The 27553-nt window shown below is 39.3% G+C and overlaps 1 protein-coding gene across 3 annotated transcripts in view; it reads right to left on the bottom strand.

Annotated features, from left to right (window-relative positions):
• Positions 1 to 6852: 6852 nt before the first annotated feature.
• The window catches only part of LOC139135160 (titin homolog), a 48244-nt gene continuing 27543 nt past the window's right edge, over positions 6853 to 27553 (bottom strand). For all 3 annotated transcript variants that reach the window (XM_070702422.1, XM_070702421.1, XM_070702420.1), the window contains exons 3-9: positions 20259 to 20346; positions 18342 to 18871; positions 16043 to 16232; positions 14881 to 15093; positions 13502 to 13662; positions 12951 to 13156; positions 6853 to 9945 (exon numbers count right to left, since the gene is read on the bottom strand). In XM_070702422.1, coding sequence (XP_070558523.1) covers positions 9049 to 9945; positions 12951 to 13156; positions 13502 to 13662; positions 14881 to 15093; positions 16043 to 16232; positions 18342 to 18871; positions 20259 to 20346 — 2285 coding nt within the window. In that variant the 3' untranslated portion in view covers positions 6853 to 9048. The remainder of the gene's footprint in view (positions 9946 to 12950; positions 13157 to 13501; positions 13663 to 14880; positions 15094 to 16042; positions 16233 to 18341; positions 18872 to 20258; positions 20347 to 27553) is intronic.

Raw genomic sequence — 27553 nt, 5'->3', positions numbered from 1 at the left:
TGAGCTCTTCAAGTTCCCACACTATTTAACTAGAAAATCTTTCTGTTTAGTCACAGGTTTGTTGTCCATCCCGGGCGCTCATTATGCACTATATTACCCGCCGTAAGTTGTTTCAAAGCTGCAGACGACACTAAGCGTATGATCACGTGACTGGGCACTTTTTCAAAACCAATTTCCCTGGGGAATTTGTCTTTAATATCCGAAATAGACACGTCTAGTCCCCACTGAATCGAAAAAGTGACGTCAGAGGGTATTTTTTGAAAAACGATTTCCCTAGGGAAATGGTTTTGACCAAATTTGGAAAAGTACTCGGTCACGTGACCGTAATGTCGTCTGCAGCTTTGAAACAATGGCGGGTGACTAACGTGCGCCCAGGATGAGCGACAAGCCTCTCTCTAAAACAGATAAATTTTCCATTCCAACAGCATATACATAGGAACATGAACAGCTCATCGACGAAAAAGATTCAAGTGCAACCAAGGCTGTTGCTAGGTATGCTTAGAATATTTTTAGGAAGAAAGTACTACCATGTACTACTCAGTGTAACAGCTGTGGAAATATCGCCATGTAAACTTGTCGCAATGCATTGTTGCGGTGCAAAATATCAAAAAACATTAAAAACTATAACATAATACAACATGAGCGTGTGTTGTGTTATAAAACACCTATAACCTGGTAATTATTCGGGCAAGAGCGCCCGTTTATTACCCCTCGTGGCCGTGTGATACCAGAAAAAACATATCTATTCCTGGTCCTCGGCCTACGGCCTCCGCGAAAAGCGATGTGTTTTTGGTAAAGCACGGCCCCTCGGGGTAATAAACGGACGCTATAGCCCTCATGACCAGGTAATATGTGTTTACTATCAAAATATGGCGTAGGGGTGCTATTTCTTCTCGTGATATCCCACTATGGCTTGTCAGTTTTCATCCTTCCTCTCCAATATAAAAGGTGTCATCGGTCAAGTTGTGTGACAGCGCATATTATTTTCAATGACCGTCTCCAAACCGATTCCCTAAAATACATATACAGCCTTCATATCGCCACGAGTATGTTGTCTTGTTTCAGTATCTTCAAAATGTCATTTCGACAGATATTGTTCCATTGTGGGACGAACTTCTCCTATGTTCATATTATTAGAGGCTCCGTCAGTATTCCCCACGCCGTCCTCCTCTTGGTTAGGCAACGTTTTTTTTTGTAAAATAGCTTGTATGTTTGAGAGACATACCCAAGTGATTCTATATCAACGTTGAGGTTTTAACCCAAAGAAGTCCACTTTTCGAATATTATGATTCGAATAATTCCCTTGAAAGATACAGTGCATTACACTAACATATTAGTAGACTTGTATGCATGATATGTAGTTTAAAAATGTCCTTTAAAAGAGCCGTTTGAAACACGTACATAACAAACGAAACTAAGGAGGTCTGCCTCTATTTCGCGTCACATTATTCGCAGTGCCACTAGATATATATGCCGATGATACGGGCCGTTCGATTTTGTTTTGAAATTTTCTTTTTGGGGGCGAAAAAAACAAGTCAACAGTTTGAATTTCCGACAACATATATTAAAAATTTATCGTTATTGGGGAAAATCGTTCCGATCAAGTTTCATGGTCGGATTTTCGCATTTCGAAACCTTGGTTTAGAGGGAGTTGAGGTCAAACGCAAAGAGTGTTGTTTGCCATGCCCACGTTCCATGGTCCCTCGGCTATCGCACTCGTTCAGATTGTCTTTTATATTCTACTTCAGGCGTATAATTTCATTTGTCGCACGTTTGCAACACATCTACTTCTGCGAAGACAAAGGAAAGGTGTACATATTGATTCTATTTACTAAAGTGGTTTCGTGTTGAAGGACAAGCATTGGGCTCTTACAAACAATGATATCTATGGAAAAATCTGAGTTGAACTTCGTAGTCCCATTTATATAACTATACTCTGAAATCCTAGATATTGGCAAATGCTATGATATCTATTTTTTAATCATTGTTTACATAATGATTAGTGACAATAAATTTGAATAACCTCTACACAATGTTCCATCCCCGTACAAACGCTGCAGTTTTTGTTGAAATTTGCAAGACTAATAGGCCGTTGTGCCGATCTTGCAAAGTGTGTCTGTGATTTTTGTTTGGGCTCTAGATCATTTTCTATGGCCGCGACAAAATTCCAACTGGTAATACCGTATGGTATAGGTGGTTAACTAGTATATAGCTTTAAAGGGACAAAGTCGGACATTTTGCATGAATTATGTTTGATGCAAGATACTAATTATCAATTGTTTGACATGTTGAAAGACACTGAATGAATGGGTGATAATGCATATATTCGACCCCGGTTTTAGACAGTTTTAGACAAAATTTAGTGAAACCATCGCGAAAATGAATTAATGGTCATGAGCGAAAATGAATTAATGGTCATGACCATTAATTCATTTTCGCGATGGTTTCGTTTATAGTGTCTAAAACCGGGGTCGAAAATATGCAAGGTCACCCATTCATTCAGTATCTTTCAACATGTCAGACAATGTAAGTAGTATCTCGTATCAAACAAAATTCATGAAAAATGGCCAAGTGTCGTGTCAGTAAGACGATGCACTCTGCGAAGTCAAGGGTTGTGTAATAGTGTCTGACAGCATACCTATATCATTTCAAGCAACCTGCCGTAGGCACCAGTTCGGTCGCATCAATCCACAGTTCACTGGTAATACTCCGGCGGTGGCAGTTCCCGGGTTGGTGGGTACCCATGCTTGTTACCCAAGTTTGAAAAGTACCTCCTTTCCTAGAATATTTCTGAGAAAAACACCCCCTATTTGTGGCAAATCTGGGAGAAATTAGCTGTAAAAAAAATATCCCTTATTTTCTAAATCTAGGAGGTTAGTATGTTGACTTCCAGGGTTGACCCTGGAGGTTAGTATGTTGACTTGGTATACATGTACATACATCACAAATGTTTGTCCTCACCTGATTTTAGTCACATTCATACACAATCATCTTCCTTATCCGTGAGTGAGACTAGACCAGATTTAGTGTCCTAGGGAGATTATGAAAGGAATACCCCTAATCTCGGAGGTTACTCTGAAAGAGTACCCCTTTTTCTCGATTTCACGGACCTAGAATCTCCGAGATGACTGAAGAAAAACACCCCCTTTTCCGTGAATTTGGTAACGCGCATGGGTACCCACCAACTTGGGGACTGCCACCACCGGGGTAATACTCAAGTCTACTTTAATTCAACTTGTCATCATGGAACGTTGTACTCTGCGTAAAATTGCGACCAAAGTAGAAGTTGTACACCATAGAGGGCGTGTCCTGGACTACGGTCAAGATAACATCGCTGTTGGTGACGGGCATGTTAAATGAAAACAAGAAAACTCTGGTGGGCGATATCAGGTAATTTGTTGCGCTATAGTTTTAGCTGGAGTGAAGAAGCTGCTTTTGAAGATCTCGAATGTGTACGTTCTGTTGCTTTCCACCGTCTTCATCTCAGCGTCCATAAGGTCGAAATCAAACGGCGAGGATCCTAGCGGTACCGTTCCACAAACTAAATGATTATTCCTTGAGGAGGAACAATACATTCCCCTTCTTTCTCAAATGTATTATCTACAAAAACGTGGGTATACGTATTTCTTTTCCTACAAACTTGTCACAGTATCTCGTAAGGAGCTGACTTCTCAAAAATGTATGTGACTCAGTTCAGCAGAGAATCACGATCGAATGGCTGATAATAATATATTTTGCTAAGCTTAGTAAGTGTTTGCGCCAAGACTTACCAAAAAAGCCTAATGAAACTTCCGGAATCTAAGTTAAACGTATCTGCATAGAAAGACAGCAAACCACCTGGTTAGTGTAGGAACGAGTGATGTCAGCACAAAATGATCATCCTGACGGTTGTAACTCACGGAACAAGACGCCACTACAAAAGTTGATAATTCACACTGTGTGAGGCCGGCCTCACGGAATAGTGATTTTCTACTCACGAAAAAAATTCTAGGCATATATTTCCAAGGGTTACACAACAGACGGATATCATCGCGCATTTTCAGCGATATTCAACATACGTAAAAGATGCGTACACTATTGTTGAAGAAAAAGTCATCGTGTGACAGTGGTACGTGTACAATGGAGTTTGTTGTGGGTCATCCAGGCCTAGCAATGCAGCAATGCATTTTTGCGTGATTGTGATAAGATGATTGAAATTGCTCAATTTTGCTTACTGTGTAAAGTTTGTTGTTATTAGCAAAAGTGTGGTGTTACAGGTGTTCAACTAGAAATTTCCTGACAATATCATTTACCTTACACAATCGAGAAATCCACAAATACTTACAATTCATTTAAATTAGCGCAAGCTTACAGTAAAATCTCATAATAAACAGAAAAAATTGGTTGCTATATATCGTTTTTTTGGGGGGGGTTTCTAGCCATTTTGCATTCACAAATTTGTACTTTAATCTACATCGATATATCAATAGTCAGAAATTGCGATGAAAACATTCCCAAGCACACATGGCATGCACTTTGCAGTGTTATTCGACTATTTCGTTACTTACATTGAAAATTTTGAGGTGCTTTACAGCTGTTTTTGAGTATGATGGAATACTATGTATATTATAAAGGAAAATAAATAGATCTATTTTCTAAAAGGCAAGTTGATAATTCCTGACATTTTTGTTGAAAATATCAATGAAGACCACAGGTCCATTCTGAGCAAATTCTTCAGATTCTGAGTTTGTGTCTGTGTGTGATTTCTGTACAAGGCCGTTTGAATATCACCTATGCTATATTTTATCAATCTGAAGTTTTACATCAAGGAAAGGGGGGGGGGAGTCCTGTACTATTTCCACGGTGAATTGATAGTGTCATGAAAAGTTGATTTAGTATATATATATATATATATATATATATATATATATATATATATATATATATATATATATATATGTATATAATATATATATATATATATATATATATATATATATATATATATATATATATATATATATATATATATATAATATATATATATGTTCGACTGTGGTTTTTCAGGTTGTCCCCAGTGTTGTCGGTGGCGTGGTTATGATAAATTCGTTTGTAGGATATTACACACGTACCAATCTTCTGGTTCAAATAGTTTATTATATATATATATATATATATATATATATATATACACACACACACACACACAAATTACTTCAAGTACAAAGTGAAACCCATTACTGACATCTCGAGGACGTCTGTAATTTCCCACGAGGACATCTGTATACTTCGTTCGATATATATATATATATATATATATATATATATATATATATATATATCCCTTCATACATCTTTTATGGCACTGTATTGTCAGAATATCTCCGCATTGCTCGTACAACACTTCTAATAGAAGACTTTCTTCCGAAAGTTGCCAGTCTGTACAACAGGATGCTGTCTCAAGGAGGAGAACAACATAAAATCACCAGACACTTTCATAAAGCTATGTCAAGATATCTTGTACTTTTTGAAAAATTCAATACAACACCTTAAGACATCATACATAACATCAGACTCCGAATAACGTAAGGTGTGATGGTACCTGATCAGTACTGCTTTGCGAGCCAAGGCAGTTGACTCTATTATTTTCAAAATCCCCGAAACAGTCGCCTTGATAAATAAGTGATGAACATTTATGGAGCTTTTTGATGAAGTTCATTCTTTGCTTCGTGATAATTGTTATAAACTAATCCTGCTGATGTCATATCTTCATCATTCATCTGACACCATCTTAGAGAACACATAATGATCCACTCTTTGCATTTTGCATGACATTACTATACACCATTGTTGTACTTATTTCAGTCCGAGTAAATTAAAACTGTTTGAATACTGAAAACCCTTAAATATATATATATATATATATATATATATATATATATATATATATAATATATATATATATATATATATATATATATATATATATATATATAGGATAAAGCCCGAGTACGAGGGCTCTTCTGGTATATAAAGTCCAACCCAACGATAAAATGTCGAGGCCGCAGGCCGAGACATTTTATCGTAGGGGTTGGACTTTATATACCAGAAGAGCCCGAGTACGAGGGTTTTATCCGACTTAAAAACTATCGCCCCTAACTGATATATTTTCGTTTTCAATGTGTTTACGTCAACCGTCCCCTTTGTCAATGTAACATGTTTAGGATATGAATTAAAACTTTTATTTGTGAAATAGCCTTCCAATGTAATGGAACATCCTATAAATGCCCTAGGGCACATATAAATGCCCTAGGGCACAGCAGATTTTGTGTTGCAGCTGGTTTCCGCTGTGTTACCAAATTTGAATATTAAAACGTACCAGATGTCTACGGAATATGACATGTTCACTTTTGATTGGACAGTACTTTACTACGGCGCTGTCATTCGTTTCTGGAATTTGGTGACCAAGGCTTTATGAGTAAATAAAACACCCTGAATTGAGCACTCTGATTGGTCAATCAACAGTAGATAGTTTTTAAATATATATATATAATACATATACATATATATATATACACACACATAACGGCTTCTCTTATAAAGTTACAGGAGGGATGTATATAATGTCCAATCGTGCATCATGGATCTACAATACTCGTCATCGAAATGGTGAACAGTTTGGTAGGATTTTCCTTGCCACTATTCAAAAAAAGCCAGTAGATCATTCAATAATGAAAACATGCTTTTTCGAAAAGTTCAGAACGAAAAAAATGCAGAAGATTAGTATATTAGCTACAAGATGATCGAAACATTTACCTTTCACTTAAACATTATATTGTTACAGTAAGAGAGTAAAAACAACACAACAATATGTAGTATTTTTTCATAGGATCTTATAATTTTATTTTTACATATTTACAGCATCTTTGGAAATATTTTTTCGTTTTATTCTACAGGATTGTATCAAACTTTCTATTTGATGGAGACGACATGACGTAATGACAGTGACTTTCAAAACCAATTAGAAGTTAGCATGGACTTGTCCATAAGGTTGTGCAATCTAATTGGCGGATATTCGGAGTGAAACTTTAAAGACAGGTACAGCGTGCATTGCAAGCAAATTCATCGGCCAAGATCACCGTTCACGCTTCAACGGGCTACGGCTTGAGTCTGTACTGAAGTGAAAGTTCAAACCTTGACAGTAAGAATAAACTGTGCTTTATAAGAAATTACACCTTTAGACCTGTGTTCAAAAAAACCCCCCCAAAAAACCTACGTGATGCTACAGAGCGATCTCTGCACAACTTTTCGACGCCATGGATTTGAAAGTACAAGCAGGCTCTGCTTGAGAACAGTTTTCAATAAAGACATGTCGGCAAACATCTTACATGAAATCAAATAACAAAAAAGGGAGTGTGTACTGTGTTTGTTATATCAGGATTATATAAATACACTGGACAATTGAGAAATTCCTGCAATCTATTTATCTTATCGTACACGATAACCAAAGGAAACATATATACAATTTGGCATATTTCTCCTAGTTCTCTGGATTTTTAAATATTTACAGAAAAAGAGACAGAGTCAATTGACTTGGAAGGCTATAGGTCGGGGTTTACCGGAAACATATTTTCCAACGAAAGCCAACAAAAACACCACTTGAGGTATCAAAATAAAAACGAATGTCCCGTCAATTTGGCACTGTAATTCCTACTTTAGCGTACTTCATCGTTTTAATACATTCAATAAAATAATAAATAACAATATTTAAAACCTCATTTGATTGAGTTGGATACAGAAACAAATCAAATCGAAAAAGAAAAGGAAAACAAAAAAAATGTTCGAAAGCTAACTTCTATTATTGATGGTAGATCAGGTAGGTATGTATGCGCCATGGACTTGGTTCAGTGTTTGAATGGTGCTGCTACATGGAAGTATGACGGCAACCATCTATAATAAAGTTTGCCACTTCGATTCCGTTTCTTTTTTGCAAGATAGACCCATGGAATGTAACTGACAGGGGTGACGAAAAAAGGCAAAATTGTAGTCTAAACCCGCTGAACTTTAGAATGACTGCAATTTTATAGCATAATGGTCATTTTTGCGCGTCTACACACACACGATAACGACTTTCATAAGTTGACAATTTCAGATGTAAAGCGTAACAGTCATTAGTACAGTTATTGAAATAATTTACGATATATGTACTGTGGATCAATGTACTGTATTGTAAATTAATATTAAGCAATTATTCGCGCTACTAAAATGTGTAGTACTGTTAAAATGTAAATAAGATAAAGAAAAAGTTGAATATACAACATGCTTTTCATATTACCCCCCCTCCCCTTTTTCGGTTACAATCGAACACGGTTATGTTAATTCATACAAGATAATACGATCTCTAACTTATTCCCGGCAAGTTCGTGTCAGTAATACGGTTAAGCCATCGAATTTATCTAATGTCCTAGTCACATAAAACGGGTGAAGTTTATGCCCTTCCTACGGCAGATTTAGAACTAGCAGCTTGATGCATTATGGGAATTTAATGTTGGGTGTGTCAGGGGTACAAACGTCTTGATCTTCTGTACTTGGACGTCTTCGATAAGGGCAATGAAACAAGGTTACACCATGGCTCCTTGTTTCGAAATTCAGTATATCACCAGTTCTTACATTTATATCACAAACTAAAAAGTTAGTTTCCCTGCCCCTTTTAAGCCTTGAGTTTATTCCTTGTCTTTCAATTCTCAATGAAGGTTAATAGGCACTCGGCGCCGATTGTCTCGTCAAACGCGTTGCTATGGAGCATGAAGAGCTGAAAAAACCGGGTACACTTGAAAAGGTGAAAGTTAATTCAATGCATTCGTTTTGTTGCACAGCTGCTTTGAACTTTCCTCCCGGGCAAAATGTAGTGAGGCGGGGTCCGGTAGAGCCGAGCAGCAGGTCATTAAGCTTATTTACGCCATAGAATCTTCTGTCGCAAGAATGTCACCGTGACGATCGATGGGGATTATATATAGATACATGATATCATTATGAGGGTTGTTCATTGGTTAAAATCCATGCGTGACGTCATTCAACTTCGGCGAATCCGTTGTAATCGGTCGACGCCGGCACCGGCACATTGTGCCGATGGAGAAACTCTCTCTTGCCGAATATCTTTTGTGCTTGTGTTCGAGCCCTATACCGTAGAGGTAACTTCGACCTCAAAAGGTGGTCCCTCTCGAGTTCGGAAAGCCGTCGTAGCTTAGGGAAGTATCCCCTTGCTCGGGTACTAGTGCTCGTTCCGTTGGCACTGATACACCACTGTCTGATTTTATCCTCCAGGGTGCTTATTTCAGATTCATTGACCTCGATTACGTTGTCCACGTCTTCTTCGTCGTCCGTTCGGCTCTCTCCGTACGCGGAGTCGGTAGCCGAGGTGACGTGCGTGCTGGTGTACGAGAGCGCGGTCTGACTTCGCAGCGGGCTGTTGCTACGCTTCAGCCAGGGCTTCGGCGTGTAGTCAGCCGGCGTCTTCGGCGGGCGGACAATTGTCTGCTGCGTCGGCAAGATGCTAGAGGCGGTGGTCTGGTTATTGGTCAACACGTTCGGGTTAAAGTTCGCTTCCTTAGCAGCCATTGGATTCAAAGTTATAGTTCCTGTCCGTAGAGTTGCAGTAGCATCTAGCGCACCTGTTTGTAGGGCTTCCTCCAAAACTTTATGATCCAGCGTGTGTAAACTGGTGTTCATATTCGAAGAAGCGTGCGCAGTCAAAGCTTTTATCAGCTGCTGCGCTTTTATACGCCTTTCTCTCTGTCGACGCCTGAGGAAGTCTCTCTGCTTCTTACGTTCAGTGAGAGAACTGAGATACGCAGTGTCCATGAGTAAAGGCATCTTTTCTCCCTCGTTTTTCTTCTTCATCTGTTTCCTTGAAGGCGGGGTATTCATGTCTTCGAATTTCTCAACTAGGGTTTCCAAGAGAGGCACCTGTAAAAGACGAATGAGTAGATGAAATGGACGGAAAGGTAACCCTGAAAATATTGTTTCTCTCTTTCATGGATTCTGTGGGTTTTTTTGAAGGAAGGAAACATGATGTGATTGTGTACAGATTCTGCAGAGCAAGTGTAGAAGGAGCGGTATTCTATAGCGCCCCCTAACGCCGGAAGGCATGGCCTAATCGTTATTTCATCGGCTACGATATTTTACCTGGGCGGTTTTGTGGTTTTACATGTAATGACCTCTGTCATTTACGACATTTCAAAAGAATTAGATCGCATGACCATCGTTTGAAGGTGCCCAGGCCATAAATCTCACAGACGCATGTATTTTCCTGTCTAAATTACGATTCGATCAATCGTGTACACGTAATGGAATGTCAGCATCTTTGTTTGATTACACGACACAAAAAATGACTCGGAGCACTCCATAGGCACATCTGCGTTGGCGCCATTCGAAATCTCACGTACGTGCTCATCGATTGTTTATCGTGTGTTGTCACCTGAAGTCACTCTGGGTGCAATAAATTTGCACAGCCTCTCAAACAACGAGCAAATGAGTGCAGAACAACGCGTCCATTTGTGGAATTCCGCTTGTAGCGGACTGTGCGATTGCTAGCCCAGAACAAATTTGGAAATACCATTCCTCGGAGAGTGGAATTTTCCCTCCATACCTGGACGTCGTTTTCTAGAATTGCGTTCTTCGTTCAAAATATGGCAACTGCGGACCAGCTGGCCCTGAATGTCAGACCCAACAGTTTCGATTTACTGTCGAGGTCGATCGATTAATCACCAACTTCTGACCCGAAAACTGTGTTTAACTATGCTAGATATACTTTGAAGGGCAATAATCTCGAGCAAGAACACAAAAAGCCGACAAAGTAGGAACAATCATTTCGCTGTGTAGAGCAAAGGGGTAGAAAATATGCAGAGCAAATTAATAACGCTACCCATTTTATTATTGGAAGAAATTTACCGCATAAATAGACGCTTATGGAATCTGCAAATCATTTGTCTGTGTTCATAATTTTCACAGTTATCTCTGATACAACTCATTCACGTGGTCTAATGCTTGCACTTGACTTATAATTATTTAAGTGCTCACTAATCCCTAATGACATGACATGGAGATAAAGTCGTTACAGATAAAGTCGTTACAAATGTGCCGTTATTAGCCATGACTACTTTGTACGTTTTATGGCCCTTCATAGTGACATTTTATCTCAAAATATTTTACAAACCGCGCATGGCCACGAATACACTTATTCTTTTCGACAACGTCAATCCCTTTAGGCCTCCTCGAACTTTGAGCTTTTCAAGCACCGAGTCCCAAACGTTCGCTGTACACGGATACCGTGCCCCTGCGATGTCCGCATCAGAACGCCTTGGATATAGCAAGGGCAGATAAGAGACAAACGAGGGGCTTTCATGCTGCTACGGATGGTATGCAAAGGGTCACAGGAGCTGAAAAGTCGGGAATAATTGTCGAGATTGTCGAAGGCGTGAAATCCCCGTCGGCTGTTTCTTAAGTAGCCCAGTTGAGGCACTTGAATACTGTCATACGACTTATGTTGTTGTCGCGGTCTTACATATATTGTTCACTCTGTGCGTAGAATGACCTCGACGCCACCTTGTTATTTGTGCAGCAATCGTTAACCCCGAATTCCCCTTTTTGGCCTTTGTTGGAGAGAACACGACCATTCCCTTCTGAAAATTTGAATGCATAGGCTTGAACGCGAAAACCACTACCGTTTTTTCTGCAATGTTTACGATGGTAATATTTATTTTTGTGCATGTGCGTATTTTCCGAAGTTTCGACACAATACAATTTTTACAGTTGCAATAATTGCAACCCCTGATAGAATTTTATTACTTTTGATTCTTTAAACAAATATATCTGCTTATTCTTCTTGATGTTTATCATCAACAAAGTACGTTGACATTCAAAATATTAGCCGTGCAAATATATCACAGAGTGTATAAAAGGCACAATTTAATTGTTGACAAATGTATTCTCATCTGGGACAAAGTCGGCCATTTTTCATGAATTTTGTTTGATGCGAGATACTACTTATATTGTTTGACATATCGAAAGATACTGAATGAATGGATGACCATGAATATATAAGTTCGACCCCGGTTTTAGACGCGAAAATAAATTAATGGTCATTACCATTAATTCATTTTCGCGATAGTTTCGTTTAATATGTCTAAAACCGGGGTTAAATGTATGTATGGTCACCCATTCATTCAGTATCTTTCAACATGTCAAACAATATAAGTAGTATCTCGCATCAAACAAAATTCATGAAAAATGGCCGACTTTGTCCCTTTAAGCCCAGTTGTAATAACCCAGATGCAACAAACACTTATAAGGTGTGTTGACAAGCTGAAAATCAGTTATAACCATAACTTAGATATAACAATCAATCAATCAATCAATCAATCAATCAATAAACCAATAAAAATATTATAACGCGCCAAAGTCAATAAGCAATGTTATTCTCAGAGGCGCGGTTGCCTTGGCAAGCAAAGGAATCTTTTAATTTATGCTTGAAGCTGTCCACAGTGGATGGCTTTCAATTGTCGAATGGTAAGGAATTCCAAAGTCATGGAGCAACAGATGAGAAAGATCTTCCTCAATATCTTTTCTATCTATACTGAGCTACGCAAAAACTGGTTTTTCGATTCGGAACGCAATTACACACGTGTAGATTTGTCGAGCTTAATCAAATGTTGAATGGACACTGGCGCTTGGCCATCGAGGGTTTTGTTAGTCAAGAGGCAGAGTTTTGTAGCCAAGTCTGTATTGAATTGGTAGCCGTGCAGTAAGGGCGCGTGAGGACTGAATGTATATGGTTTGCATTGTTTGAGAGGTGTATTGACAAGCTGAACACTGGGCATTTCGACCTGATCTTGTGTTCAGTATATCAAACCGAACAATAAACTGAAGAGCACATCAACAATTTCAACCGATAGATTCTTAGTTACTCCTACCTGTCCCTCCTTCACTGAGTTGAGTCGTCCCAGCCTCGACTTCAGCTTGGTTTCTATGCTCATCTTCATGTTGTCAAGCGTTGTGGGGTTCTTCTTGATGATAAGACGTTCGAAGTTGTTCAAGTTCAGTTCAAATATGTCGGTAGCCTCCATGCTCGTCACCGTCTGCATGTACGTACCGAGTTTCAACACAGCTTCCACGTCGCCTTGGCGGGAAAAAATGAAGCAAATTCAAAGATCCAGAATTCAACACTATACTGCATATAGAAAAGGTAGTTAGTATTACGCACCCTGGTAGTGCTTTGAATAACCTGCTATTATTTCAACGTACTGGTTGGTGCCCTGCCGCCCCATCATCACTTCCATAAAACCTCGAAATTTTCAACTTCACCTCTCAGTTGTCTATAATTTTAGTCAGTGAAGCATTTCATAGTAGATCGGTAAAGAAGCACTTTGAAGGACTGCATCTCTCAAACCGATTCTACGGGAAGCAGATACGAGATATTGTCGGTGCTTAATGCAATGAAGACTGAAATAAACATCGTACCTACCTATCATTTCGTTGGTGCCGACCACACAGATGTCGACGCACTTCTTGTTGCGTTGTCGCTCGGCGGCGACGTAACCCTCTCTCCGACGGGCGATATCGGGACCGCTCTTTCTGATATCGTTCACTTTGCTGTTCTTCAGCGTGAGGTCTGTTTTGTCCTTCCTGGTCACGTGGGGGTTGAAACAGACAGGTAAACGTCAGTAGAAAATCACATTGGCTTTTGCAATTTCTCTTGATACTCCTATCCTTGGCATGAATATATGATCCTGATACTCAAATGATGATAAAAACTCAACAAATACATGAACATTCCATTAAAAATAAGACTTATCCTCATCATAGCAACTATTCGTCATGTGCTTTGAGGCTCTCATTATCAACTGTCATTTACCTTACAGGAAATCGACATATCCAACCATAAAAAAATCAGTTCAGAAGAATACACTGATTCAACGTACTGCTGGATCGGAACTGTCGACAGAGCATTCTCATCTTGTGAACCGAGCATAATTTGGGTCACAACACTTTGACGATTGGAGAAAAGTTGACGGTTTCGCGAAACCAATGGTGAAAGTGGCAAATAAGAGGAAGGATTCGAGGGCGCCATACTGTTTGTGAATTTTAGTTGACGGTTTCGCGAAACCAATGGTGAAAGTGGCAAATAAGAGGAAGGATTCGTGGGCGCCATACTGTTTGTGAATTTTAGCGTGCATTAAAGGAAAAAACCGAAAACTTTACCCATCGATAAACCCAATTCCAAAAACTCTTTCAGCTGATTAAGCTTGTTGCGTCGTCAAGTTATTATTGATATTAATGGGCAAAAGTACAACGCATATGGCCTTATGTCCAAGAAGAAAATCAATTTCAGGTGATCCATTTTGCTGATTATTTTCAATCAATTTATCAGAGCGCAATTAATGTTGATATATATGCTCTGCTCCGTTCTACGTCAGCAGTATCAATCACGAAACCATGGGACCATATGTCATCACTAGAGGCAATATCAAAAGCTTGTCCACGTTTGGTTTTCAGAGCATGAACCTAGAAAACAGATTCTCAAAGGGACGTCTCTCCTATAAAATACAAGTTTATTACAACTCTCTTGTCCCTATAACACTTTAAAATATAAAATATTATCCTTCAAAACACACAACACACATTATGTACACACGTGCAATGTTCTTGTTGACAAATTAATTCTAGTCTAGAATTGAATTCAGTAATCAACGGGCCGTTAGATCTCAGACGAATACTTTTTGCAACTCACAAACTGAACAAAACCGATGGAAGAATACATTAAAAGATTCACTTAAGTCATGAAATGTTTACATATGCGTGATTCAAAGTCAGAGGCGCACGCACACTCTTGACCAGCTTTACCTGAATTCGGCGTACACCGAGTCCTTCTGTGGAAAGAAATCGGGATATTGCTGCTTGCTGAGGGCGGGCTCTATCGACACTTTGGCTTGGCCCTTGGCAATGAAGACGATGGCGCGCAGTTTCTCTCCTTGCCTCACGATGGGATGGTTATACTTGACCTGAATTTTTCGCAGACTCATGGCTATCAGGTTCCGGAACTTCGGATTCCATTTTCTTGAGTAACAAGTTAAAAAAAAAGAAGAAAACAAATCCCGATTAATTCGAATGATCGACCCTCACCCCGATACGAATATCGTAATTTAATTAGTCGAAGCTGTTCATCATGCCGAAGCCAACTTGGTCGTCATGACAACTCATTGTGTACCCTGGTAACCCAATGTAAAGTGTGTATAGAAAAGTTAATTTCCTAATTAAAAGCGATATATCATTCCCTTGACTGCTCAAGCAACATTTTACCTGACCCCGTAGGATGTTGTTTGATAAACGCAGAGTTCTATTTTAGCAACTAACAGCCGATTTATTGAGTTTTTGCATGTCATTTATTGACAGCACATTGATCAGGCCTTAGATGGAATCCCTTTGACCTTATATCGAACGGAAACGCGACGACGAAAATGGAAGATGTGTCGGCTCTGAAACCCAAGCGGCAAGAGGCGACAGCATACATCGTTTCCGATGCGTCTGCCTTCCCTGCACTTGAAATGTGACACAAACGAACGGCAGTCGGTATACTGTTTGTCTTTGTTTCAACCCAGTTGTCAGGACAACCACGGAAAGAAACCGACATTTCTTCGCGTATTCATAACCTTTCTGTTTATTCAATAAGAAAGCCGATTGCTTTTAGTGGTTTATTTCATCATCCCATTCCATTGATAACCTTAACCAATTGACCCGACAATACCGCGGGACCTCAATAACTGTACAATGTGCGGCGACCTTTTAAATGGACACCTATTATTGGAAAAACACTAAAAAGAACAACCTCTCCGAGCGTTCGATCGAAATTAAGGTCGGCCGCGCCAATCGATAAAAACAACATCGCTAATGATCTCTGTACATACTGGTAACTATCAGATACAAAATGGTTTCCATAAATTGTCAATAACGACAAACTTCAACTGACATACAAAAGAAGGGTGTGGAACGAGGAGGGGGGACTCACTTGAAGAGAGGGAAGTTATTGATGAAAGCGTGCTTGGCTCTGAACTCAGCTTCCTGGGCTGCCTTCAGACATCGAGTGTAGAGGTCTCGATTGATCACAATCAGATCACAGTCTGTGTCGGCGATGATGGAGGCCGTACGGATGCAATTCTTCTGAATGAGGGCGATCTCACCGAAACTTTTACCACTACCTGTGCGATGGAAAAAAATCGGACATACAATCGATTTCGGAATAACATTATTTTAAAATTATTATTAAGGCATTTTATCTGAAGCATTTTAAAAGTATTCAATGAATTTTTCAGAACCATAACATTTTTCATGTGGCATATCTTCTCAATGCAACAGCAACCCCTGCCAGCCAAGCTACATCACGAAAGAATATTCACATTGCCTTTCTATTGCATACTGACTTCATTTTCCCTTATAATGCGCACGCGCATGAGTGAAAAGTGTAAAATGAGGAAAAAATGTGTTAAGCATCTCGGCGCAAATAAGTTATTAGCACGCAGCGTGTGAAGAGTCCATTGGAACTAATAGAACATAACACAAGACGAACAAACACGTCTTAAGTCACAGAAAATGTGCGAGTCAAGTGGTTAAACAAAAAGGAGTAAAGAAGCTCTATGCTTCATCAACGGCAGTGATATGTAGTAAGAAATGGGGTCCTCAAAGAAGTTATTATTTCGTACGCCGAGAAGTATATTAAAGATGAGATCAAACATCGAGCGAGTTGTGTCAATAGAGTAAATATAAAGTTTAAATTAGGTCAGTAATCTCGTTGAACACTGCAGAAAACACGTCATTAAATATACGGTCTTAATCCTCACCCAATCGATGAAACAGAACTTACGTCATTTTGTCCATATCGCAGAGACAGATGATCATGGAATTTTTGACAAGGAATGCATAATTACCATTATTTCGCTGTGTTTCAAATTTATTTGCTCTCTTTAATTTTAAGAACATAGTTGAATATTTATTTTTAATTATAGGCCTAAATGTTTTCACATCACACATACACCCAGAGGCATTGTTTTACAAAGATTTTTTTCTTCAAATTTTCTTGGGGGGGGGGGAGGTCATATCTTTCAACTCCGATCCAATGAACCGATAATTTTTTCCTCACATTTTATCACATCAGTGAATATCCGAACATGAATGACTCATCACAAACGAAAAAAGGCGTCATCCTTTAGGCTCAGTTACTCGATTGCACGCATCTTCCTCACCGGTAGAGTAGAAAAATAGTTTGTGTAGGTTTAAACTGAAATTTCACAGTTGCTGGCAGTTTTCGATTCGATTCCTGCGAATTTTTACTCGAAAGTCAACACCCATCCTTTCAGTAAATTTCACTACAGACGAAATGCCACCGTGCATGACGTCAACTAAAGAAGCTGCTCACGGGGGAAGTTGATTCACACAGCAGCTTTAAAGTTAGTTCCTACCAGTGAGAAGATTAAATATTAACAAAGTCGTCTCGGATTCAGAGTAAATCGATGTTGATTTTTTTGTACGGGCGTTTGATTTGCAGCGATAATGAAGGCTCACTTCGCCCAGGGTTGCTGCGAACATTGGAGACACACTGACTCTGGTTCAGTTCTCGTTACTGGCAGAGAGTCAATTCAGGCACTTCCAACGACAGGTAATTGGATTTAATCGGTAAAAATTACACGCTCATTAAACGCAGAGTAAATGGCATAATTTGGACCTCTTCTGTGTGCCGTGTTCATTCGTGCAAGGTACAGGATGAATGAATCCGCCGGGTTCAGCTTTACAGACTTTGGTAGATTTGTTCATAGCAATTTAGTTTTCAATATTGATTTAGCCATGCAGGAAAACAAGGGACCTGAATAACAAGGTTAAGCTGCATTGTACTTTAATCTCATGGGATATAGGTGAGCTGTCAGTGAAGTGCAACGAATGAGATATGTTTTTTTTTTAAAGTTCAAACACATTCCCGTTTGTTCAAGGCCGTAAATACGTCAACAAGGTCACTTGCCGTATTTCAATAGCAGAGCCCTAGGGCATATTAACAGTATTTTGTCAAAGTGTAGTCAGATACGAAAGTATAGTATATGCACACGAATTCGCCTCACTATCGTAGACGAATATTTCAACCACTGGTACAGAGTTTCTGCTACCTCAATATCTTCTAGAATTTAAATGACTGTGTTTTGTCAATGTTTACGAGACAAAACATTGAAAGTAAGAATTATAGTTAAAATTCCACATCTGGGATGATTTCAATACCGTCCTCTCCCGGGCCATTATTCCCCTGCAAAGCACACTCTACTGACCTAACTGCACGATATGCTGACCATACGGTGTCCTGTCCAACTTCTTATCATCTCGCTTCTTCTCTTTTGGAAGATTTGACTTCAGATCAGCCGGCGCTTCCACCTCGTCCTCTTCATCGTCGTCATCTTCGTCGTCATCCTCGTCCGAGGACGACGAAGAAGTGGAGTCAACTGCTTTCTTCACCGGGGTTTTTGATCTCTCGGGTCTCTCTGATGATTCTCTCCTATCCGGCTGTGCCCTCGAGTCGACGCCGTCTTTCACCCGGTCGGGCTGTTTGACTTCGGCCGATGTCTTTCTGCTGGCAGCGCCTCCTGACTCCTTCGAGGTTCGCCTATTTTTCTCCTGGGATATCCTCCTCTGTTTCTCGGCGACCTCGCTTCTCTTTCTCGCCCTCAGTTCCTCGGATATCCGCCTGCTCTTTTCTTCGCTCTTCTTCCTGCTCTTCGCCGTCTTCTTCCTCGCCACGCCCAAGTCTTCGAGTTGGGCGTTGATGTATACCGAGACAGAACCGCTGAGGTTGATGAAGAAACTGAAACACAACAGAGTCGAATCTTGTCAACATTCATGATCATTCTACCGCTCGCTGATGATCAGGCAAATGTCATCAGATTTAACGATGTTATTCAGACAGGAACTCAGAATACGACGTAATATTCTTAATTGATTTATTCTTCTTCTCTATATTTATAATGGTTAGTTATTTTTTTATTTTCGAGAAGTTTGAATCGAATAAAATGATTTTCATTACCAAAAACAACACAAATCAAACTAATGAAGATCGTTTTTAAGAAGTCTGCATTTACATCAATCGAGTTTAACATTTAAGGGCAGCAATGTCATCCTCTAAGATTTATAATAGTTGTAATTGCAAGAAGATAATTGCTTACAATGGCGAACATCAATGCTTTCAAATTGCTTATGTATAACAATAAATCGGTCTACCCGGAGCAAGCATGAGAACTTTAGAGTATCTCTATAGATGATGATGTAAAAACAAGCTACGTAGGCTACATACAATTTGTAAATGAGAGCCATTAGAGATCGAATGTTCTGAAACCTGGGACGAAATCGCCATCTATATAATGTTATCCAATAAATATGCACAAAAACATACAGGACGAGAATGTTAAACAAATTGCAGTACGCAAAACATTCTTTGAAATAGAAATATAAAAGCTTCTGTATGCCATGCTGTACAAAATACATAGGCCAGTTTCTAAGAGACAAGTCTAGTACTGTGCCATGAATTCAACTGTGGTGTTGTGTTCAAATTAAAAGAAATGCATTTAAATGGGCTTCACACTGTGATGCTGTGAATTGTAATACGATACACCTAGTCCGTTTTATTTCCAGACAGAAAGCAAACGATAGTGCAATACACAATGAATAGATTGACGTAAGTACTGAAGTAGAAAAGGTGCGAACTGGCACGTATGATTGGCACGGAAACGTGTCCATCGTGACGAGGAGAAATACCTCTTGAAGAGACCCCGCACGTGTACCGTCATAAATTTTTCCGCCTAAAAACACTGTCAATTCGTGTTTTCATAGAATTTCCATTGTGCATTCAGTGCATCGTCTGTCATGCTTTGCAGCCGTAATACAAGAAACAAACCTACTAATTACATTACGCGTTTAAATTACCACGCCTGGTAATTAGATTTTACGGGAGAGAAACGCGAGTGTATATGATATGTAAATTGACACGGTCATGCGATATGTAATATAACATACTCATACCCACGCTGGTGGCATTGTATCACCCCGGCGAATTTTCCCGGGGGGGGGGGGCGAATAACTTTACAGCGTGAAACCTTTGAAGGGTCTTTGCATGGTATTGATAAGTAAGTGTTCGAATGTGCCATTGCTGACAATTTCCCTAGAGGATACAACGCAATTATGTCAGACAATCGTACCTGTCACCTCTCTCGCCCTGTCGTATGATAACTGTATCTTCGGGAGTTTTCCTGAACTCGCAGTTTTTAATAATATCAACCACGACATCTGCAATAAAAGCGAAATTATAAATTAATAACGTGTTGCGACGAGCTCCTTGAACAGTTTAGATGATATGTAAATTTATAAACATGGAAAATTATGTTAATTTGTATTATGATGGCATATTTTTATCCTATATCACGAAGATCTTCGAATTATTGTGCTTAAATTGTATTCACAGATATTTTCAGATCGTATTCTATTTTTATCTTATCAAAACCAAAAATAGCAGCGTCTCAGCACTTTCGAGCGATTGGATTATCTATTTGAAGCTCGTTGAGTACAAAGGCATGTATGCACTTTATTTTGAACGATTTTGCGCGATTAGCAGTAAAATTAGACATAGATGCTAGTGTTTGTGTGTTTGAAGGGGTCGGGGAGGGGTGCGGGTGGATGAGAACGCTGCTGCTTTTATCCATCCACGGGTCATCGCTCTGCGCAACCTGTTGAACCCCCATGGTCTGTACGCAAAACAGACAAAACAACGCCTGCGATGACTGGTTATAGAGCTTGAAGAAAAAAAGGACTCAAAAATGGGTTCTCAGGCACACATGAAGTTTTATCAAATGTAATCGACAGTGAGTCAAAGTAAAGGCCAAAGATATCGAATATGTGAACTTTCCAAGTATTCCAGGCACCGAATGCAGAAGGGTCTTACTCGTGAGAGTGGTACCCGATACTGTACAAGAGTGGCTGGGGAGAAGGCATAGATAATGACAACATGCCACTCACAGAGAAAGATTCCCCCGCCGACACTTCAGTCTTTTATGCGAATTTGCGTACCTTTCCCTAGTTGTTCACTTTTTGATCAGAACAAATCGACGGACAAAAGAATGCTCGTTCCATGACACTGCGCGTCCACCAGACGGGTGTTTCTGTAATTCCCTCGCAATAACAAAGTAATTATGTGTCTGGATATAGAATTAAGTGTCTTATAGGCCGTGACATGTCCAAAGTTTATCTAGGCGCGTCGATCTATCGTCATTGTTGAACTGCATGTGTATGTCTGGCAACATATTTATACACTGTACGGTAACTAGTTTTTCGACGGAAGACAGAATACATAAACGCTTTTGTAAACCTCCCAACATTCGCCAGAAACAACTTCGATCCCTTGATAAAAAGATATACTTTAAAGGATATGTCAATTTGACGATACTGCGAAAATAACATGATGCTCAGAGGGTACATCACACACATATAGACAAGATATTTATAATATATATTACAACACGTGTATTGTTGACTGTTATAACTCTGTTTTCCTTCGCATTAACTGCTAGTTAACAAAAAACTAAATAGATGAATGTGTTATTGCTAAAGGTTAGTGTTAGGCGCGGTACCAGAACTCTATATACGTGTCGTCTGACTTTTCCAAAATGCATTACAGCTCAATTACAGCATATTCAAAGAAAATGTTCGTATAATAACTGTGAATGAAAGGACTAACATCGAGTTGTATTAAACCTGAATTATCCAATCCCAATGCTCTGGTTTCGTCATCATTTTCTCGTTTTTACTCGCTTAATAGAATTTCCATTAATTCATTAAAACACAGTCGTCTATGAAATTGACATCCGATCGGATCTTTAGGTCCATTACTGTTGTGGTCTCCTCATTCGGGGCGATTCCGCCTCCAAGATTACTCAATTTCTATTTTCAACGTGTTCACATGGGCAGAATGGATTTTATGATCAGCGTGCACCAGCACGTCAGATTTACAAACTTCCGTTCGTCGAACGGAATTTGTTTGTTTGTTTGTTGTCTTTACTTTGAAGGTCAACCACTGTGCTGTTATTTGCTTGCTATAGTTTCACCGGATTTTCCTACTTGAAATTCTCAGCATTTAGGCAACATACATGTATTGACAACAACCTTGAAAGTAATTATTTGTAAAGTCTTTGCTTCGTCATCGCATGCGAAGGTAGTTTTTCAGCTTTGCATTTGGCTCTAACACATATAGTATTGTCATTTACTTGTCAATATTTATGACGAACGTGACAAAGACCAATTTTCATTTTTTCGTGGACATTTATGACGTGAAAGTAAATCTCCTCATATCTGTTTTGATGCCTTCGATTACAAAGAAAACCACATGTAACATGCAACAGATTGAGACGAAATTGCAACGACGTCAAATATTTACAAAAATTATCCAACGACTTGTAACAGATAATGCCGCACCTTCACCTTTTGGAGATGGAAATGTATTTAAACTGCTTAAAAAGTAAATTTGCGCGCGTTTTGCGTTTCCAGGCTACGCCCCAGTCGCTGAAACACGACACAGACGCAGATACAAGTAGCTGTCGATGCAATTTTAAAATCCACATTAATCTTTGCCTACAAATGTGAAGTGTGCTCTAAATATGGCATCTCTCTGTTCAAACCGCGATGACGGTGGTAATGTCTCATTCTCCGACATAACGGTTGCTCGATTAGTCATATTGACTCCACTCGAAAGGACTTCAACAATAAACACGACCTTGCCTGCTAACAAAACTGTTCTTGAAAAAAACTGCATTACTTGTGTCGCATTTGTACCTATACGTTAAAAACAATGAATTGGCGTCATTGTAAATCAATAAGTATGAATTGTAATTCCATGTTGATACATGTAAAGTGTGTACCAAAGCCAGGTTGCCTGTCTGTCGCTGAATGTGTGTATGTATGTATGTGTGTATGTATGCATGCATGCGTATGTACCAAATGTATTCATATGTAACAATTTCAGAGCCAGAGAAGAACGTTCATTGTTACTTTAGCTTTCAGGACACACTTTTTTGTAGACAGACATACAGAATATATATGTATATATATATATATATATATATATACACACACACACACACACACACACACACACACACACACACACATATATATATATATATATATATATATATATCAGTAGCTATAGTTGGTAGATACAATGATAGATATAGATACTAGGTAGATTGACAATGATTGTCGAGCCACTACGCTAAAATATATATGACAGAAATTTAAAAAGTTTTGTTATTTCTATCTAATAACACGAAAACAAAACGTCTAAATGTACCTAGGTAGACTATGAAGCGAGTTTAAAAGGCAAGCGTATGTTACTAAATATTTTTCCCCTGACAAGCAATGCAAATGCATGTATCTCTGTAATGTGCAACTAGAATGATTAGGCATATGCTTTATATTGTGATTGAACTTATATCAAATATTCGCAAATAGTGGATTGCTTGGGAGCACAGCGTGGCATTGATTTCTGAATGCAGCACTAAAAAGCAATAAATGTACTTTTCAAAGCATAGGAATTAGGCGGGCTTTTTATTGTAAAAAATGTAACACCGCTCATTAACTCCCGTGAATAGAAGACGCCGAGCAAACAATATAATCAAATTGACTCAGAAAGAGGCAAATATTGATGTATTGAGAAAATCCAATGACGGCGCCTAACATTATTGGAACACGATTCATCGCATGAATAGCAACAATTTGCGGGCGTACTTTGTTTTTTTTTCACAGCTTAGAGGTTGGGTCAACGTTCCTGAGCTTTTAATGTAGTTATGATGTCAACATTATAAATCGATCATCGAGTTGTGAATATGACTTGCTTGGCTTCACAGTCTGTCGCCAATTCACTGCAATTTGCCATAAAGAGACACGCGACGTGAATACCTAATTTTTGTTTTGTTCAAAAGCCTTTTAACTTGAAACGCTTTTTCTTGTTATTTGCTGAAAATCTAAAACACGACTTCATCACGAAAACTGTCGCTTTCAAACTGTTGCTTTCTCTAACTTATGACGCCCTATGGTTACGAACAAAGGGCTTTCCGATTTCAAAATTCCATTATTCGCAACAATTTCGAAATATTTTGCGATCTCTGTAGGTACCAATTATTATTTTTTTCTAAAAAATAAGAAAAAAACCTCGTTATATATTTCTATTGGAACAAACAATACCCTGGATTATTTTTGTACAGATGGCACTTTTCCGGTCATTGCGTTCGTTTCTATTCCGATTGACAAAACGATTGTACGAGCTGCAAACTTATAATATCAATCGACACAGGCTTATTTTTAACTAAACAACAAATCTGTTGCTGGGATAATCTGCACATCATAACGTGAGATGGGCCCGGCAGCTTAAGTTGTCCCGTTATTGATATGCGTGTCAGTTCCATCATGTGACCACACTGCATGGTATCCGTGACCCCTCACGCTCTTGGATACCAATTGTCACGGTCCCTCTGTGCAATTGTCAAACCACACGACTCTGTCACACCTTGTGTGGTGGTGAAATGGCCGCGCTTTAAATAAAAAAACGAAGACGATGAAAAGGATGGGCCGAAAAAAAGATCGACAAAGACATTAATGATCCGAGTTAACGGTTCCCGCTAGGGTGTGTCTCGTGTTTATTCGGACTATTTCGTGAATGGTGAATTCATTGACAGAGGTTAAGAAACGAGTAGCAACAAAAAATGCTACATCACGAAGGACGCGTTTCAAAGGTACCTTATTTATATGGTAGCGTTAGAAGAATAAATCGCGAGATAATAAGGCATGGTCTTATCATTACACCGATTGTATAAACACTAAACAGATCAACATCGAAAGGTGGCAACCGCACACAGTGGGGACAATGTGAACGGGGATTTTGTGAATCCGCTCAACAATGACAAGGGAGAGGGGCATCGGCCCCGGTGAATGAAGCCTCGGTCGCTATGGCTGTGTTTGCTGAACAGCCAACTATGTTAATGCTGTCTTCTCTGTTTGGTTTTGACCGATCTTCAAGACACCCTCAACAAAGAGCGTCCGGCCTCTGTAAATGAGAGAGTCAAATTTGCCCTTTTTAAAATTTCAATCAGGATGAGCCTCGGCCGTTGTATTTACTTGGAAACAGAGATGTGTCGTTTCTGACTTTTGCAGTCTTGTACGCGGGTTAACGGGCGTTGGGCACATTGAAACTGAGTCCGAATGACGTGGCCTCATCCTTCGTTGTAGAACCAGACTAAATCATGTTGCTCCGTGGTTTTATTTGAGTGATTAAATCAGATTACGTACTATAATCCCAAATGTCGGTGGAATTTGGTCATAAAAGAACAGTTATAATCCTTCACTCGAAAACTCCCCGGACACAACCCGTTTTATGGGCTCTCTACTTCAAATTATTCTTCGATTATTACCCCGCAGTTTTGCATAAAACCCGTCTTAAAAATAAGCCCTTGTTGTTGGCTGGCTCTTAGTTTAGATGATCACGTGAGTTCGGCTTGCTCTTTTTTTGCTCTGTATTTTGCTGTCCGAGTTCGTATCATGGCGGCTGCGGTGCGTGTGGTGGTGGTGTTGCTATGGGTGGCCCGCAACGCGGTCGACGGGCATAAGCCGAGTCACAGGTCAAACAGCGATTACTAAAGAAGAAAAAAAACCCCACGCATGACAGAATCACAAGGTATAATTGTATACCTTGGAAACAGCGCAGGTTTTTTGTCTCCGTAATCACCAAAACCTTGAGGAGGTCAGAGCAATCAAAACACCATTATTATTTAGCGCATAATTAAAATGCAAGGCACAACTACTAGAATGCGATGTTTTACTTTCATTTGAAACACATTAGATATTTACCGTCACGCTACATGACCACGACATCCTCGAAGTCGATAAAATATTTAGTAATTACACGGGGAAAATATCACCTTAAACGTTGTAAGCTGTTTTGCGTCATTATTACGACAAGAAATGTAAAGATATATCATTGCTCCGCCACGATTTGCACCGCGCGGGGCTGGGGGGGGGGCATCGAAAATACAAATACACGTAAAATTACGTCCACTATAAAAATTACCGTCGAAAAGGATCGTCGACGAAAATAGGCTAGGCACGGCATCTGTGATAGTTTATTACAAAAACAAAACAAAACAAAACAAAACAAAAACAAGTGTTTCAGATTAGCTGCTGCCTATGACAGGTTGCTGACTTCAATTTTGCTCTGAATCGATACCTCGGCAAGTAATCACTACAGTACTGCATCAGGCGACATCTATTGCTGACTCCGCTCCAATGTGCTTAACTCCGTGCCTGCGTCTCTTTGCACACCAAATTTGGATTATCATTTAAAAGACTTGTAGGCTTCTACTTCGTTTTAAAGGGGACTCGATCTCTTACATACTATGAAAGCCATCCCGCCGTAGTAACAGAGCAACCCATTATGAAAAACAGAGGTGATTCCAATCTGAGTATCTTTCATAAAAGTTTGATCGCATGTCGACAGAGCAATCCATGATGAAAACAAGTTTTCCTTTTACGGTGTAGTGCGCTCTCACAAAGTTTAAAGATTTTTGTCAAAACTTTCCTTACGGATACTTTAACCATTTACTTTCGAAACTAATAATAAACATTATGGGTTACCGTGCAAAATTCGGTACCAAAATCAAATCCAAATTTCCCAACAGTTACCGAGTTGAAATTCAAATTGGCCTCCATCCCTATGTTAAGGTAATATGCACCTCGAAAGTGAAAGACTTAAACTTTTGCTCAAACCTTCCTCAATGAAACGTTGGACCATTCTCTTATAAAAGCAAGAATAAAAATCAGGGGTCACGTGCAAACTTTGGTACTAGAGAGACAATTTACTTGCGATTTCTCGATATTAGAAATTCAAAATGGCCGCCATCCCTGTGTTAACTCTATGGGGGAAAAAATAAAATTTTCGATTTTCGAAAATCTAAGCCTGTGAAAACTTTTTTTTCGTCAAGAGCTTCAAATGAGTCCCCACTTTTGGTAGGTCAGGAGAGAATTGATAAAACTTGAAGGCCCGAATTTCTGTCCCCGAGGTGCGTTCTACCTTAATTGTTTTGGAAAAAAACGTTTTTTTAATTTGCAGATATAAGCCGGTGAAAACTTTTATTTACTCAATGAGTTTAAAAATTAGCCCAAACGTGTGGTAGACAAACAAAAGTTGCGTAAAGCTTCAAAGTTCGAATATCTGTCCCCGAAGCACACTTTATACCTTACACATCTTTCATGCTATTTTGATCCTAAATTGACATCGAGAAGGAGCAACATTGTCATATTGAAAGAAATCTGACACCAAACGGAGGACTTAGTACTTCAAACAATAGCGGAACGTTGTCCGAGATCGATTTATAAAGCTGGGTAACAAGCTGTCGATGTGAGAATGGGAAAATATTTTGATATTGTTAATTGAGGGATATAGTTTGCGATATAG

The sequence above is a fragment of the Ptychodera flava genome, chromosome 6 (assembly GCF_041260155.1).
Source record: "Ptychodera flava strain L36383 chromosome 6, AS_Pfla_20210202, whole genome shotgun sequence".
Classification (NCBI taxonomy): domain Eukaryota; kingdom Metazoa; phylum Hemichordata; class Enteropneusta; family Ptychoderidae; genus Ptychodera; species Ptychodera flava.
This window is presented reverse-complemented; position numbering and strand designations above follow the sequence as displayed.